This window comes from Salmo salar, chromosome ssa12 (genome assembly GCF_905237065.1).
Source record: "Salmo salar chromosome ssa12, Ssal_v3.1, whole genome shotgun sequence".
Taxonomy (NCBI): Eukaryota; Metazoa; Chordata; class Actinopteri; order Salmoniformes; family Salmonidae; genus Salmo; species Salmo salar.
Genome location: NC_059453.1, coordinates 32608444 through 32625474, shown reverse-complemented (window position 1 = coordinate 32625474; position 17031 = coordinate 32608444). Strand labels below are relative to the sequence as shown.

The 17031-nt window shown below is 46.2% G+C and overlaps 1 protein-coding gene across 4 annotated transcripts in view; it reads left to right on the top strand.

Moving 5' to 3' along the window:
* LOC106564903 (E3 ubiquitin-protein ligase SMURF2) overlaps positions 1-17031 on the top strand; it is a 90621-nt gene that overhangs the window by 35784 nt on the left and 37806 nt on the right. For 2 of the 4 annotated variants that reach the window (XM_014131401.2, XM_014131400.2), the window contains exons 3-9: positions 2492-2639; positions 6832-6965; positions 9799-9864; positions 10396-10480; positions 11011-11094; positions 12535-12752; positions 16739-16823. In XM_014131401.2, coding sequence (XP_013986876.1) covers positions 2492-2639; positions 6832-6965; positions 9799-9864; positions 10396-10480; positions 11011-11094; positions 12535-12752; positions 16739-16823 — 820 coding nt within the window. The remainder of the gene's footprint in view (positions 1-2491; positions 2640-6831; positions 6966-9798; positions 9865-10395; positions 10481-11010; positions 11095-12534; positions 12753-16738; positions 16824-17031) is intronic. The other 2 variants (XM_014131403.2, XM_014131402.2) reach the window with 1 other exon arrangement.

Here is a 17031-nt window from a genome sequence, read left to right as displayed (position 1 = left end):
CTCGCCACAAATAAATACCTCTGATGGAACACAAAGCACAGGCACGTCCTCTTCGTAGGCTAGTTATCATAGTGTAGGATTTTGGTAAGAGAGTGAATTGGAACATTCTTTAGGCTATACAGTTGCACGTCTCCTTTTGAATGTATTGGATTACTGTGGGCTTTAAGGGACAGTTTCCTGTAAATGACGCATTTCTCTCTCTCTCTCTCTCTCTCTCACTCACACACACACACACACACACACACACACACACACACACACACACACACCTGCAGAGGGAAGTCCCTGCTTCCTCTGCCAGTATGGCATAGGGTTGAATGTGACTCAACAAGTTTGACCTGTGGGAGGTATCATTGCTTGGAGCCACACACACTCCAAACTATAGTCACACGCAGTATGTCATTTCTCTGGAGCACTGTCTGTGTGTGTGTGTGTGTGTGTGTGTGTGTGTGTGTGTGTGTGTGTGTGTGTGTGTGTGTATGCATACCAAGTTTCCGTTAGGAAAATTTGGTGCCGAACAACGTGACCGGCAAGATTTTAATTTCCCTGACATCCATATGCGTAAGCCATTAGGGCATCCACCCACGGGGCTCAAAATCACATTTTACATTATTGTAATTCATCTTAACAGAATATAAAAGAGACTAAATAAAGTAGAACAATGTTCTTGCACCAACGTGACAGGTTTTATTGAAAAGCGAAACATTACCCGTTGCGTATTCATCCCTGCTATAAATCATCAATGAATATTATTTTAAAAAGATTATAACATTTCGCGTAGGAAAAACAAGTCTCCTTCACAGTAAAACACAACTTCAAAATATCATATTTGTATAATATAATTTGCAAACGACCTGACCTATAGGCTATTTGTATGAACACTTTCATTAATAAATAGCAAAACACAGCTGTTTTCAAATACAATCTAGCCTTTCTAATTTAATTTATCCTAGGCATGAACATTTTAAGTAAGCCGTATTTAGTTAGTTATTAGGCTGTCTACGAAAACCAGGGCCGGCTGGTCATGGCAGCTTTTGTCAAATTAACTTCAGATTTGACTTTTGGTAGCAAGTTAGGAAAATTAGGTTAATGTTAGGGAAAGAGTTAGGGTTAGCTAAAATACAAAACAATTCAACTTTTGACGTTAGTTTGGCAAAAGCTGGATCTCTTCTAGTCATGACTGGGCCGGCCCGCACCACTCCCCATTCCCACTGTAATTCAGCACCACAGCAGTGGAAAGAGGACCCGCTCGGTGGCATTAAATGAGAAATCGTCAAACTGATGTTGAACAGTCAAATTCGGTATGTAAATAAACAAAATGTATTAAGGCTGGTTCATTGCGAGAAAGCTTATTGCAATGCTAATGTGAAACGAGGCCCGCGCCATGCATTTATGAAAGCACTTGTATCCACAGCTCAAATGATATCGCACTCTATACGGTTCTCCTGAATGTTATGTTTATTGTAATTTGAACTATCGTGAGGTCGTGTCACGTGTCATATACGTGGATTTATTGAGAACTCTGTTTCCTAAATGCAGTTGGCTGCCTAGTGATTGCAACATTGTAACTCTCCGATGTGAATAGTTGGCAACAATGTTTTGTTTCCAAATACTACTGAATAAGCTCAACTGAAATACTCATTACTCTAGTCTATCAATCCATTCTTTCTACTATTCTTTCTACAAGTCTTTATACTATTCATGACACGGACGGGATATGTTGATCTTGCTTAGGTCGGTAGCAGTGTGTATGTCGTCCCTTATCAGATTTCCAAAGAGTCTAATAGACTGGCATGGAAAGACATGCTTCTGAGCTGCTTGCTCAACTACATGTACACCCAATATTTCCTATGTATGTTATCTGAATGAGTCACAGTGTAAATAAAGGTCCGTTGACAATGAATGTTTTGTATGCCGTCTTATGACTCAGCTGTTGTATTTGAATGCAGTTCAATAGAAACTATCCTTTTGACACGCACATGTCCTGCATTTTGGCTCCGATTTCAGCTCTGAGTTATAAAGAGAGAGTTGTGCACTCTATATATAAACTCCCAGTAATTTATTGGGTAAATCCGATTTACCCAATAAATTACTGGGAGTTTTTAATATATAGAGTTTGCGACACTCTTTATTTTTATAGCTTTATTTGTTTTAGTCAGTTTATTTGGCGTTAGTCAGCACCTTTACATAAAATAGTTTTCTCTGGGTGTGCGCCAGCTCATGTTTTCTATCCGATTTCAGCTATAACATATCTTCATGTTAGATAATTAATATTATGTGAATTTAGGTCTGTTCATAGTCAGTCATTGTTTATATGCCATCAGCTTGTGAATACAGTTACCTAGAAACTTATTCAGGCACACATCCTCCATTTTGTCTCCAATTGCAACATATAATCTCCATTTCATATCAGCACTTTTCCCATGCTAGATAAATGAACCATACTGTGAATATAGTTCCATTGACTCCATTGTTTCTATGCCATCCACAGTTGTGAATACAATCCTCCATTTTGGCTCCTCCTCCACAGGGCTGCCTGACCCCTTTGCCAAAGTGGTGGTGGACGGCTCGGGGCAATGCCACTCCACGGACACCGTGAGGAACACGCTGGACCCCAAGTGGAACCAACATTACGACCTGTAAGTCACTAGGGAAGACTCTAAACTGGGGGACCACCTTAGACCAATAAACCCTTGTTTCATCATGTCTTCCTAGTTCCAGCTTGTCTCAGCAAGGTGGAATTTATCCTTTCAGATCTTCAGAAGTGCCTAGTAGGAAGTAGTAGCATAACGTCGTCCCCAGGAGGAACGTCTGGCATGTGTAGGGACTAGGGTCTGGATTTGGTGGAAATCACCGTCATCTCCTGAAGAAACCACTTCCTATAATGGATGCCAAAGAACCACAGACAACTGCTAACGCAACCTCCCATGTTGACTATGGTTTTCAACGTTATCACACTGTTCTGGTTTCATTGACTAAGCTGTGGCGTCTCCATGTGCTGCTATGATAAGTGTGCAAGGAATGCAGCAGGTTACCCTCCCTTCCCGTGCTAATGTGCAGGAACACCCACCATAAACCATTTGAGGCCTTTTGACTGGGCTGCTGCACGCTCACTCTAAGGCAAGTCCGAAATGCCACCCTATTCCCTATGTAGTGCACTACTTTTGACTAAAGTCCTGGTCAAAAGTAGTGCTCTTTATAGTGAATAGGGTGCCATTTCAGACGCAACTCTAGTCTAACCATTGCGACTGTCCGACTGAATATTTGGACTGAAATGAGCCATGTATTGTGAATGTTAAGCAGCAAGCTTTACAAGCTCTTCTAGGGCGTAATCGCCACCGGACCCAAAGGACCTACTGGCAATGCGTTACAGGAGAGGAGAGGGAGGGAGCGGGTGAAGAGGAGAGAGAACTAGACATGGGCAGAGAGGTGTGTGTTACAAAAGCATTGGGAAACTATGCAGAGATGTGGGTGTCTTGGCACCAAACCACTATGCACAGATTGAATAATACAGGGAATGTAGTTACATCATCAATTAAGTCCCCAAGAAAGAGAAGAACAAAAAAAACATAAGTTTGGCACTGCAGCGGGAAGACATATTTGCTAGATTTGCGCACATATGTAGATGTCTCTGTCCGTCTCTCGCTGTGTGTGTCTGTTTTTCCGTGTGTGTTTGCACACCTGCCCCCCCCCCCCCATGCTTGTCTTCAAACACTCACCTCTCCACTGGTCCTGGGGGAGTCTCCCCTGCCAGTGACCCATGACCCCAGGGCTCTGTCACAGGAAATGGCTGACATGCCAAGGAGCACAGCCACAGATGGAGCCTTCAGCCTCAGCGTGTTGGCTGGCAGGTTGCCACTGCTCTCCACACCTCCCTCCACACCAGGCCAAGCTAAGTGCTCAGCACACAGCCTACCCAGCAGCCCCCTCTCTGTGGGTATGCTACTGTAGTGTAGCCCTCTGGACTACAGACCATTACAGTTACTGCAGAATACATCCTTCATCCGCCCTATGTGCACATTCATGGAAGCTGCTGGTGTGCGAAATACACCAATCCAATGCTTTTAGTTTGAAATGCATGGGATTGAGTGTATGAGTGTACACTTTGACGAAATAGGGCACAGTCAAGGAGTGTGACACACACCCATTGACTAGTGTTTGTGTACTGCAAAACAGGCTGAGTTTTGTCGTTGCAGTTTTCACTAATAGTCATTGATTTTGCAATTACAGCGTAACTTATGTAGTTATACGTTTGCAGACAGAGGCCATTAAACCAGAAAGAGAGAGCTGTCAAAACATGTATTAGTTCAGACGGTGTTTGGAGCTTGAGGAGCGCATACATTCTGCCTCGCTCTGTTTTCATATTCGGTGCGTCAGCGCCTGCAGCAGGACAGGCAACATTAGAGAGTGCCAGGTGATGGAGCTCCCAATGGGATGCTAATGGGATGCTAATGCACTGGATATCCCTTAGGCAAGCTAGAGACGTCATGAATAGTAAAGGGGTTGTTTTAGAGCACAAGGCCCGTAAGCGCTGTCGCTGCCCTCTGTAGGAACCAATCTGTGTGAATATGTGACCCATTCTAGCTTCGTACTGGATGTTAGAGTCCTTGATCAATTTATACAGTAGAAGGCGGTATTTCATATTTCTATAGAGAACTTCATTGATATGATTGACGGTTGTGCTTTTCAGAGGCCTTGGTTGGTGAAAACCCATTCGCACTCCTCTCACTGCACCGACCACGCTATCCTCCTCACCAGCCTCCTCCCCTCTCTCCCTCCCCGGTTCCCTAATCGCTCGTCCCTCTCGGCTCAGGAAACCCGGAGCAGGTGGCTGCCGTGCTGTCATCCCAGAAGGCAGAGCTGGTCTCGCCAGCCGCCAGGGGAGGAAGTGTGACGTTGTCGTCTGCCAGTCTGTCTGGGCCGTTGATTAGTCTAGATGTCTATATCTAGCCTCGTTACTTTTAACACAGTCTGAGCTGGCAGACTGGCGTGACTGGGCACCAAGTGGCATGACTAGATGTCTCCCATTGTGCCACCCCAGCTCACCAGTCACCATTAGTCACAAACCAGTGAATTGGCTAACTTGTTGCATCATCAGCCTAGAAACTGATCGAAGGCCAGTTAAGTGTTCCACCCTAATGAGGTAAGTGATTTGGAAAAGTAAACTGATCTGAGATCTGATTGGCATACTTACACCCACTGGAAATGATAAGCTCTTCAGAATAGCTAGACTGAGGCTCTGTAAGTAATACTTACCATACTGTGCTATTATCATATAGCTATACTTAGCCGTATGCACGGACAAGTGGGTTTCCTTCTCTCGCTGTGTTTTTTCCCCTCCTTAATTTGCTGCGGTAAGCACTGTTCTAATCACCGGCTCTACCTGCAAAGCCAGACTGCACATGGTTTCACAAATGTGTGTGCGCGCACTTGTGTGTGAACGTGTGTTTATCACCGTGTGTGTGTGTGTGTGTGTGTGTGTGTGTGTGTGTGTGTGTGTGTGTGTGTATACACACGTGTGTCTTCTTCAAGTCATTTTGACTGAGGAAATTTGTGTTTACCTGTCCTCATTTTCAAAGCCGCAGACGCTAGGTCACTGTCTGGTCTGCTCTCTCATTTCCCCTTAAACGCAGCCTGGGTTTGCAACACACACACACCTACACACACCTACACACACACACACACACACCTACACACTCCAAATCATGTTGTTGGCCCATGCATTACCACCACAGTGTAGAGGTGGAGTAACTTGGCTTAGTTTGAAGCCTTTATCCAAATCTAGATCAGACAGCAGGTGGAAATTTCAACCCACAATGCAAGGCTTTTAATATGAAGGGGAAAAAACAGATTAGATTTAATGTGCTTAGATGAAAGTTTTATTTCATTTCTGTCCATCACTCCTTTAGAGACGGAACTATGCAAAAAGACATACTCCTCAATGGAAGCAATTATATCGTCCACAGACATCAGTTGCCAGTGATATTAGTATCAGATATTTGAGCTGACTTGTCTATTGACAAAAGGAGACACTGAGTGAGCAAATTTGAAAACTCCCCACTCCCTTTAACAGTATGGGCCATGTGCATTTTCTATGTGCGTTCTGGGAAACCCTTCTCCTGGAAATCCTTCTCTTCATGATATATACGTACCCATGGAGGAGGGCTGAGTTGGCAGCAGTGTTGGGAAAGCTGTAATTAGACCAGTCAGTGTGTGTGTTACTGTAAGTGCTGTCTGTCTGGGAGACTGTGGTGCAGGAGAGAGAGGGGAGACGAGGGGTTCTCTCTCTGATTCATGATGACTAGGCTGACCTTATAGCTCGTCGTCGTGGACAGTTGGCACACTGTAATCAGTCATTTAGACCTCAGAACCCCTCCATACGTTCTGTGATGTGACTTTGTGTACACACTTGTTTCTTTAGTAGGTCATCCTCTTCTGTATGTATGTATGTATGTATGTATGTATGTATGTATGTATGTATGTATGTATGTATGTATGTATGTATGTATGTATGTATGTATGTATGTATGTATGTATGTATGTATGTATGTATGTATGTATGTATGTGCAGGTGTGTGTCTATGAGATGTACGTCTCTCCCTATTAGCTTCGCTGGGATAATGACTCAGCACTCCAAAAGCACACTGAGACACAGGCCCACTCAATGTTATAAGCGATGCATTTAAAGAGCTTAAAAGATGCATATTAAAGCGACTAGCTCGCTCACACACACACACACACACACACACACACACACACACACAAGCACATCGGTTGGTCTGTTATGTATTTAGTGACTCATATTACAGGTACTTTGTCTCTCATCCACAGGTACATTGGGAAGTCTGACTCCATCACCATCAGTGTGTGGAACCACAAGAAGATTCACAAGAAGCAGGGGGCTGGCTTCCTGGGCTGTGTACGCCTTCTCTCCAACGCCATCAACCGCCTCAAAGACACCGGCTGTAAGTGTGTGTGCGTTCAAGCATGTATTAGAGCAATAATTCATTTGTGCCCGTGCACATTTGAGCAAAAATGTATGTGAACGTGTGAGTGTGCTTTACTCAGTGTGTGTCTGTCTAGCGGTGGTCTGTCTAGTGTGAGACAGCAAAAACCTCCCAACGATGACTCAAACCCAGACACACATTCCCCCCTCTATTCATCATTATTCCACTCCTAGTACTCAACGCATTATCTGATTTATAGACCACATCAAAGACAAGACAGGTTTCTGTCCTGCCCCACTGCCTAGAAGGCCCTATTACACACACACCCCTGCCATTAAACCCTATTGATTGACGTCCATCTGGGAGTCTGGCACTGTCGCTGCCCCGCTTTGCCCGCTCCCTCCCTGGGTATCAGGTGCCAGTCTGGCTGGCTAGGGCACGGAACTTGTTGGCGCTGCCTGGCCTGGTGAGACGGATGCCATCGAGAGCGGGATAGGGGGCTCCTGGGAGTTGGGAGTCTCGCCAACGCCTGGCGGTGCCAGCTCAAACACACTCCCTGGGGTTTCCACCTCTAGCGTGAAGGGAAACGCACACACACACGACCTGCTGTCTCTTCAGACACAGACTTAACTGTATGTGAAGTAGACGTGCTGTCTCCCTTTTCTACTCTTGCAGTGACTGCTTCTTTATGAGTACTTACTGGAAAGTCTATTTCCTTTGTTTTACCTGGCTTGTTAGCCGTTAGCTGCTGCATTCAGACTGGGTCCCACCCCGACTGCTAGCATTAGCAGTGAACAACCGTAGGTATAGAGCATTGCTCTTTTCAGCCAAGCTATAACAGTTAACGGTTAAAGATGCTAGCTAGGCTGTTAAACTAGCTGTCTCCACTTACAGTATATTGCTATGCTGTGATGTAGTCCTAATTGTACATCTAACTGCCCTACTTTCCTCACCCTCCATCTATAGTATGTATATCTGTATAACTATCTATACCACTCAGCGGTTTTCTCCCAAAGTGGTGAGAGTCCTCTAGGAATTGTCAGTCAAACAGTGTGGCACTGAAGCCAGTCAGTATGGGTAGATGCTGCTGATGTGGACAACAAGGGAGACAGGCTGTCGCAAAGCACCAGTCCTCACATAACCCGCCCCCGCCTGCCTGTCTGTCTGTGGTCCAGCCACCACAGTCTCTAGGGGCCTCTTCTTCTTCTGCTGCCGCGCCGTTTCCTAACTGTCTGGCCCGGTACAGCTCTTCAACTTCCTGTACTGCAACTTATGTAGCATCACACACACACACGCACTGACACTAATCTCAGAGCCCTTTGTCCTAGTTACAAATGGCAGGCCTCAGGATTCTATCCTTTTTGTGGTCTTATTTTACCATAGTTTATTTAAACTGGTTTTGGTGTGTCTGTGATGGCGGACAGTATGTATAGAATGTATACATGGATCAGTCATTTTAGTGTTATATCGTCTATGCACTGTCTGGGTTGCAAGACTTGTATACAGAGAGACGTATACTGTTGATACACTGGTAATTAAGCCTACATATGTTGTGTAGAGTTTTTGTGTGTGTGTGTGTGTTTTTGGTTCCCGTACCCTTTGTATTCCCCTGCTCTTTCCTTTCGTCTGAGCCTGTCTCTCCCCCCCGCCCTTTCCTTTAGTTTTTTAAATGCACCTCAGATGTTTGCAGGGCCAGGATACAGTTTCACTTATTCTCTTTTTTTACTCATCTGAAAGCTGCTTACTATTCCAGCCCTGTAACCCCTAGGCCGTCCCTGTTTAGTCTAGACACGTATCCGGAACAGATCCCCAATCCACAGTACAGTGCTGTCTGTCTGTCTGTCAGGAAGACCCCTCCCCCCCACCACCACCTGTCTCCCGTAGTCTGGAAACAACCTAGGGTGTGCTCTCACTTTTTGCTCCCCCTGACCCTGACCCAGACCAAAGAGTTAGCTAATATGAGCTGACATATGTCTAGGATGTTTTGGGATGAGTAGACGGAGAACAGCTACAGCTGATTTGGGATCAGGGCTTAACCTGCACTGTGAAATGGAGACCCCTTTATTAGTGTAGGCCTCCTTCCATTGGCTGACGGTCTTGTTCATAGGCAGGTTTGATGTAGTGTTCTGACTATCTTAGTCGTCATCTGTTCATATTTCTCTTGTTGTCCAAGGTATTAAAGCTTTCTTCACCTCTTGTTTTGAAGGGGAAGTGGTATGTTGTATGAGGATTGTGTTTTAACCCTTTTACCAGGTAAGTTGACTGAGAATGCGTTCTTATTTACAGCAACAACCTGGGGAATAGTTGCAGGGGAGAGGAGGGGGGATGCATAAGCCAATTGTAAGCTGAGGATGATTAGGTAGCCATGAGGGCCAGATTGGGAATTTAGCCAGAACACCGGGGTTAACACCCCTACTCTTACGATAAGTGCCATGGGATCTTTAGTGACCACAGGACACCAGTTTAACACCCCTCCAAAAGATGGCACCCTACACAGGGCAATGTCCACAATTACTGCCCTGGGATCTTTTTTTAAACCAGAGGTAAAGAGTGCCTCCTACTGGCCCTCCAACACCACTTCCAGCAGCATCTGGTCTCCCATCCAGGGACTGACCAGGACCAACCCTGCTTAGCTTCAGAGGCAAGCCAGCAGTGGGATGCAGGGTAGTATGCTGCTGGCTGGTATGATGTTGCTCTTGTGGTGATGACATAGCAGTATTGTAATAGCAGTGTTTGTCTTGTCCTTACTCAATGCTAAGGCCAGACAGATATAATTCCATTAAGCTTTAGAAATTCCCTTGGGGAATAAGTTATTCTTTACTCATTCAATTGTTCTCTTCTAACCCCACAGATCAGAGACTGGACCTGAACAAGCTGGGCCCCAATGACAACGACACAGTGAGAGGCCAGATAGTTGGTGAGTAGATCTGTGCAGTGCTATGGACCGCACACACACACACACACACAATTCCACACACACACACACACACACACACACACACACACACACACACAAAAACACACTTTGGCCCGAGGAGCAGACGTGTGGTTCTGTCTAACACAACCACAGGTCTGGTGGTTGTTTCACCACTATCATCGGACTGTCTGAAAGGAAAGCCATGACTGTCTGAGTAGCTCGTCGTCTCGTTTCTAAGTAAAACCACCTTTGACCTCTTAGGTTTCCACGGAGTCTGTTTGCACAACACAGACGGGTCTCTCTGGATCCGGTGTCTCAGTACTCTGGGTTTACCTCACCACCCACTGCTGTTAGTGTTGGAGATCTGTTTCAGACTGGGACCTGACCAGGGAGAACTCTGAGCCCCAGTTCAACTAGGGTCGAGAGTTTCCCTTGGTCAGGTTACGGTTAGGACAATCTCATTCTCATGGCCTTAGTTATACAGCATTGCATGATATTGGTCTAACTGCTGCTGTTGTCTCCTGTCTCCAGTGAGTCTACAGTCCAGAGACCGTATCGGCACAGGAGGCCCCGTGGTGGACTGCAGCCGTCTGTTTGATAATGATTTACCTGATGGGTAAGGCCTCCGGATGTTTCTTAAGACTAAAGCAACATTATGTACCAGTTTGCGTGTATCCAATGAGAGAGGCGCTGCATGGCCAATCCGGCGTCTGCGTTGGCCGTACAGCATTTTAAGTCAGGGCATTCATACTTATTTCACTTTGTGTAGCAGAGCTGTTGATCAGAACTGTTGTCAAGGAAGTGAGTTTGTGTTTATACAGGACATCCTGCCCCCACCTACCATCAACCAGTCATGTCAATGTTACACAGAACCCTCTTAGTTGTTTCAAAATTTGTGAGTGGCTCGATTTGGCCTCTGCAAGCCGGATTGCCGGATCAAGCATAAATCCGCTATTAGATTTACATTGCTTTCTTACATAGAGATAGTTATTTGTTATTGTATAAGGTTTAGCTTAAAAGTTGATCTGAATCTGGTCGGAATAGGGGCACATGGTTGGATAAAAACTATTCTAATGCATATGGAAGTACTTGTTCCTTGGTCTGTTGCTCACTGTGTCTGTCTTCCTGTGTGTCTGTCTGTATCAGCTGGGAGGAGCGGAGAACAGCCTCTGGTCGGATCCAGTACCTTAACCACATCACACGCACCACGCAATGGGAGAGGCCCACCCGGTACACACACACGCTCACACACACACACACACACACACACACACACACACTCACACACACACACACACACACACACACACACACACACACACACACACACACACACACACACACACACACCACGCAATGGGAGAGGCCCACCCGGTACACACACACACCCACACACGCTCACACACACACACACACACACACACACACACACACACACACACACACACACACACACACACACACACACACACACACACACGCAATGGGAGAGGCCCACCCGGTATACACACACACACACACACACACACACACACACACACACACCACGCAATGGGAGAGGCCCACCCGGTATACACACACACACACACCACGCAATGGGAGAGGCCCACCCGGTCACACACACACACACACACACACACACACCACGCAATGGGAGAGGCCAACCCGGTACACACACACACACCTACCTTTGCACCAGATGGATTCTCCCTCGGAAGCTACTGACCCTGGAGTGCTGCCAACATCCAGCAGACCGTTTTGTTCACACACTGAGTACCAAAGGTCAAATCCATCATCTGTAATTTACATAAATAGTCCAGACATTCTTTATAATACAACACGTCATCAACCTCCCTCTTCACCTCTGGCCTGTTTATTAGTCTTATCTTCCTTACGTTGCCCTTAAAAAGGGCACCCAACCTCTCCCATCTAAGTCCTAAGGGAAACCGTTGCTTATATGCCACAACAACAACCTCAAGCTTGTCTGGTAGTATATTGTGCCTTGCTGACCCAGAAAATAGGCCATACATGCACTATTGTAAAAGGAAAACAAACCAGTCACTGGGCAGCCTAATGAGTGAGTTCCTATCAATTTCCTGAAAGGCTCAGTCCCATAAATAGGGCCAGCCAGGTTTGGCTTGGCCCACCTTTCTCCTGGAACAACGGTTGCCTTCCTTACTTGGCCCCCGTATCAGTGGAGCCGATAGGGAAGTAAGCAAACAAATAAATTACCCCTCTGGAGCTGGCTTTCCTATTTTACTTTAAGGGTGAGGGGTGTGCTGTGGGATTGGGTTAGGGGAGAGGTGGGTGAGGCAGGGGTTAAGGCGTGGGGGGGGGTTGTCGAAGGAGAACCAAGGCGTCAGCGGCCCTGGATGGCCAGACAAAGTGGTCTGTTGGAGTGGGGGGGGGGCTCTCTCTCGTCTTCTCTCCTTTTCTCGCTCCCTTTGACCAGTCATCTTATCAGTTGCTTTCCTGCCACTCTCATGGACTAGACTGCCACTGAGAGACACACACACACAAGCACAGGCAGGGGGACAAACAGTCTGACGCCGTCACACGTTTACACACACACACACACACACACACACACACAACACAATACCCCATCAAATGTGCACACTTTCTTAGATATTATCTCATTATTTGTGTCCCCCCCTCCCCCTTTCCCAGGCCGGCGTCTGAGTACTCCAGCCCCTCCGGGCGGCCCCTCAGCTGCGTGGTGGATGAGAACACGCCGGTCATGACACCCAACGGGGCAGCCATCGGTGTGCTGCCCAGCAGTGGCAATGACCCGCGGGTCCAGGAGAGACGGGTCCGCTCCCAGAGACACAGGAACTACATGAGCAGGACCCACCTCCACACCCCGCCGGACCTGCCAGAGGGATACGGTGAGACGCGCGCACACAACAACAAAAACATACCGGCACACAAACATGTACACTAAAACACACACACACACGTTCACGTAGCTAATGTATACACACTCATTTTCACACTGCCTGACCTGCCTAGGGGATATGGTGGTCAGGTGATGTGGTTACAGATATATATATATAACACACACACACACACTAGCCTACAAACCCACATGACCTACCCAAGGGATATGGAGAGGGCAGAGGACAGGGGTGCAGTCAGACACAACACCCTCTGCCTGACCTACCTTAGGGATATGTGTACAGTTACTCATTATTGAGGAGAGAGAGAGACGCTCGCTCACTCAGCCAGCATGACGTGCCAAAGGCTTCTGTAAGCACAGTCGCATGCTTACATAAACACACCTCAACTGACCTGAATCAGAGCTACAGTGTCACACGAACACACACACGTACACGTACGCACACATGAACGCACACTGTAATTATCAGTGAAAGGAATTCATGGACCCTGCAGTATCCACGTACAGTTGAAGTCGGAAGTTTACATACACTTAGGTTGGAGTCATTAAAACTCATTTTTCAAACACTCCACAAGTTTTGGCAAGTCGGTTAGGACATCTACTTTGTGCATGACACAAGTAATTTTTCCAACAATTGTTTACAGACAGATTATTTCACTTATAATTCACTTTATCACAATTCCAGTGGGTCAGAAGTTTACATACACTAAGTTGACTGTGCCTTTAAACAGCTTGGAAAATTCTAGAGAATTATGTCATGGCTTTAGAAGCTTCTGATAGGCTAATTGACATAATTTGATGCAATTTCCAAACGCCTGAAGGTACCATGTTCATCTGCACAAACAATAGTATGCAAGTATAAACACCATGGGTCCACGCAGCCATCATACCGCTCAGGAAGGAGATGTGTTCTGTCTCCTAGAGTCCTATATCGACATAACCTTAAAGGCCGCTCAGCAAGGAAGAAGCCACTGCTCCAAAACCTCCATTAAAAAAAGCCAGACTATGGTTTGCAACTGCACATGGGGACAAAGATCGTACTTTTTTGGACAAATGTCCTCTGGTCTGATGAAACAAAAATAGAACTGTTTGGCCGTAATGACCATCGTTATGTTTGGAGGAAAAAGGGGGAGGCTTGCAAGCCGAAGAACACCATCCCAACCGTGAAGCACGGGGGAGGCAGCATCATGTTGTGGGGGTGCTTTGCTGCAGGAGGGACTGATGCACTTCACAAAATAGATGGCATCATGAGGAGGAAAATTTGGTGGATTAATTGAAGCAACATCTCAAGACATCAATCAGGAAGTTAAAGCTTGGTCCAAATGGGTTTTCCAAATGGACAATGACCCCCACGCATACTTCCATAGTTGTGGCAAAATGGCTTAAGGACAACAAGTCAAGGTGTTGGAGTGGCCATCACAAAGCCCTGACCTCAATCCTAGAACATTTGTGGGCAGAACTGAAAAGGCGTGTGCGAGCAAGGAGGCCTACAAACCTGACTGTTACACCAGCTCTGTCAGGAGGAATGGGCCAAAATTCACCCAACTTATTGTGGGAAGCTTGTAGAAGGCTACCCGAAACGTTTGACCCAAGTTAAACAATTTAAAGGCAATGCTACCAAATACAAATTGAGTGTGTATGTAAACTTCTGACCCACTGGGAATGCTTAAATAGCTGAAATAAATCATTCTCTCTACTATTATTCTGATATTTCACATTCTTAAAATAAAGTGGTGATCCTAACTGACCTAAGACTGGGAATTTTTACTAGGATTAATTGTCAGGAATTGTGAGAAACTGAGTTTAAATGTATTTGGCTAAGGTGTATGTAAACGTCCGACTTTAACTGTAGCAGCGTCATACCAGGGCAAACATGGCTTTGTTATCAGCCTTTGAGAGGGTAGTACAACAATCTCCCTGCTGCTACAACCACAGCCTTCACCCCTCCTTCCCTCTCTCCCCCTCCGTGTATCTCTAGATCCCTCTGTCCCTCCCTACTTTTCTCAGCTCCCTCCCTCTCTCTCCTTCCTTTCCTCCCTCCCTCTCTCAGCTTCCCTCTTCCCACAGCACCACATCATGACAGCTGCAATCAGCGCAGGCTGCGTTTTCAAGGCCCCTCTTCTCTCCCTTCCTCTTCTCCTCTCTTCCCCATGTTTGCGAACACTTCCCAGCGCTCCAAAGTGTTCTCGCAGTGCAGAGTGATATTCCCACAAAGGAGAGACGGAGAGGGGGAGCGAGCCAAAGAGGAGGAGAGCGATTGAGGGGAAGGGAGAGAAAGAAAGAACACTTCCCCCATGTGGAGGACAGGAAAGGGTGCATTCGAGGGGAACTGGTTTTGTGTGTTTTTGGTCAACCCCACGTCTGCTCTTGTCAAAGCGTCAGTTATTATTGTTCCCTCTGTACAGCCTCAGTCTTGTATACATTATACATGCAGATGGAACGTATTACATACATTATGCAATATGATTTAAGTACTACATGCAGGTGGTTGCTAGGCTGTTGCTATGGATAGCAGCTATTTCGAGCACCCCATGCACAGTGTTGGACCAGTTTGACTTTCACAGCCAGAGACGAACACACAACTAAATTACGTATTTAATAGCTTATTTGCTTGTAGTCTCGTCCGCCAGCTCGTCCGATTCTCTCTCTCTGTATATATGGTAGCGGTTAGCCTGAGGACGAGATTCATTTGATAGGGACAGATACAATTAAAAACATTGACACATTGGATGTCAACAGTCGAGTGTATTGCACCATTATTTAATATGCTGTAGCAAAACACCGATTTACAACGCCAGCCCACCAGTCACCACAATCTCCCTGTTCTATGGAAGTTCCCCATCCTCTATTTATACCTCCTATTTTAATATACGACACAACTTAGCAAGTTCATAAATTATGAGCATGTACGGAGTATACCAAACATTCGTCGGGGCAGGGACTCTACAAGATGTCGAAAGCGTTCCACAGGGATGCTGGCCCATGGTGACTCCAATGCTTCCAACAGTTGTGTCAAGTTGCCTGAATGTCCTTGTGGTGGACCATGGTGGACCATTCTTGATACACACTGGAAACTGTTGAGCATGAAAGACTCAGCTGCGTTGTAGTTCTTGACACAAACCGGTGCGCCTGGCACCTGCTACCATACCCCGTTCAAAGGCACCTACATTTTTCATCTTGCCCAGTCACCCTCTGAATGGTACACATACACAATCCATGTCTGAAGGCTTTTAAAAAATCCTGCTTTAACCTGTCTCCTCCCCTTCATCTACACTGTTTTGAAGTGGATTTAACAAGTGACATCAATAAGGGATCATTTCACCTGGTCAGCCTATGTCCTGGAATGTTTTGTACACTCAGTGTATATCTCCTGCGGAGCTCTCGAACCTCTGTTGAACTGCATAACCTCAAGGCTCAACACAGAGCTCTGTAGAAGAACTGAATCAGAGAGTCTGTGAGGGAAATGATAAGGGTGGTGATGAATGCCATTCAGTTAGAATGGCGGTGATCCATGCCCCTGAAAATGCCCAGTGTTCTTGGCAGAGGTGACTCACTTAACGCCAGAGGGCGTTTTTCTCCTTGGACTCAGTGACTCTGATCAGTTGGGTGGAACTGAGGGAGTGAGAGGTGAGAGAGCTGGGTGGAATATGTGTTGTGGTGTCGAAAGGATATCAGGGTTAATGGAGATGAATGAGGGACTACATGTGCATGCACGAGACACACACACACACTGGTGCCCTGTCGCCGTCAGTGCACTCATACTGGGTGGTTCACACGCTGGTGCCCTGCCGCCGTCCGTCAGTGCACTCATACTGGGTGGTTCACACGCTGGTGCCCTGTCCAGATTTCTGGAACATTAATACTCATTTGTGTGCCGTTTTAAGTTGAAAGAATTGAAGAACAAAAGGGTGTGCCATTTAAGATTGCCTCCGCTTTTCTCACGGCATTGTCTTTGTGTGTGTGTGTGTCCCACAGAGCAGAGAACCACGCAGCAGGGCCAGGTGTACTTCCTCCACACCCAGACGGGTGTCAGCACATGGCACGACCCTCGAGTGCCCAGGTACACACTGCTATGAACACACACACTCACCTCCATCTCTCTCTGTCTCTCTCTCGCAATTCAATTTGCTTTATTGACATGATGTAATAATGTACATTTTCCAAAGCTTACTTTGAAGATTTACAATATTAACATAATTAAAATAATAGTAATCAATATTGTCAACGGGACAACAACAATAATGAAGTGTCAAAATAGCCATACATAA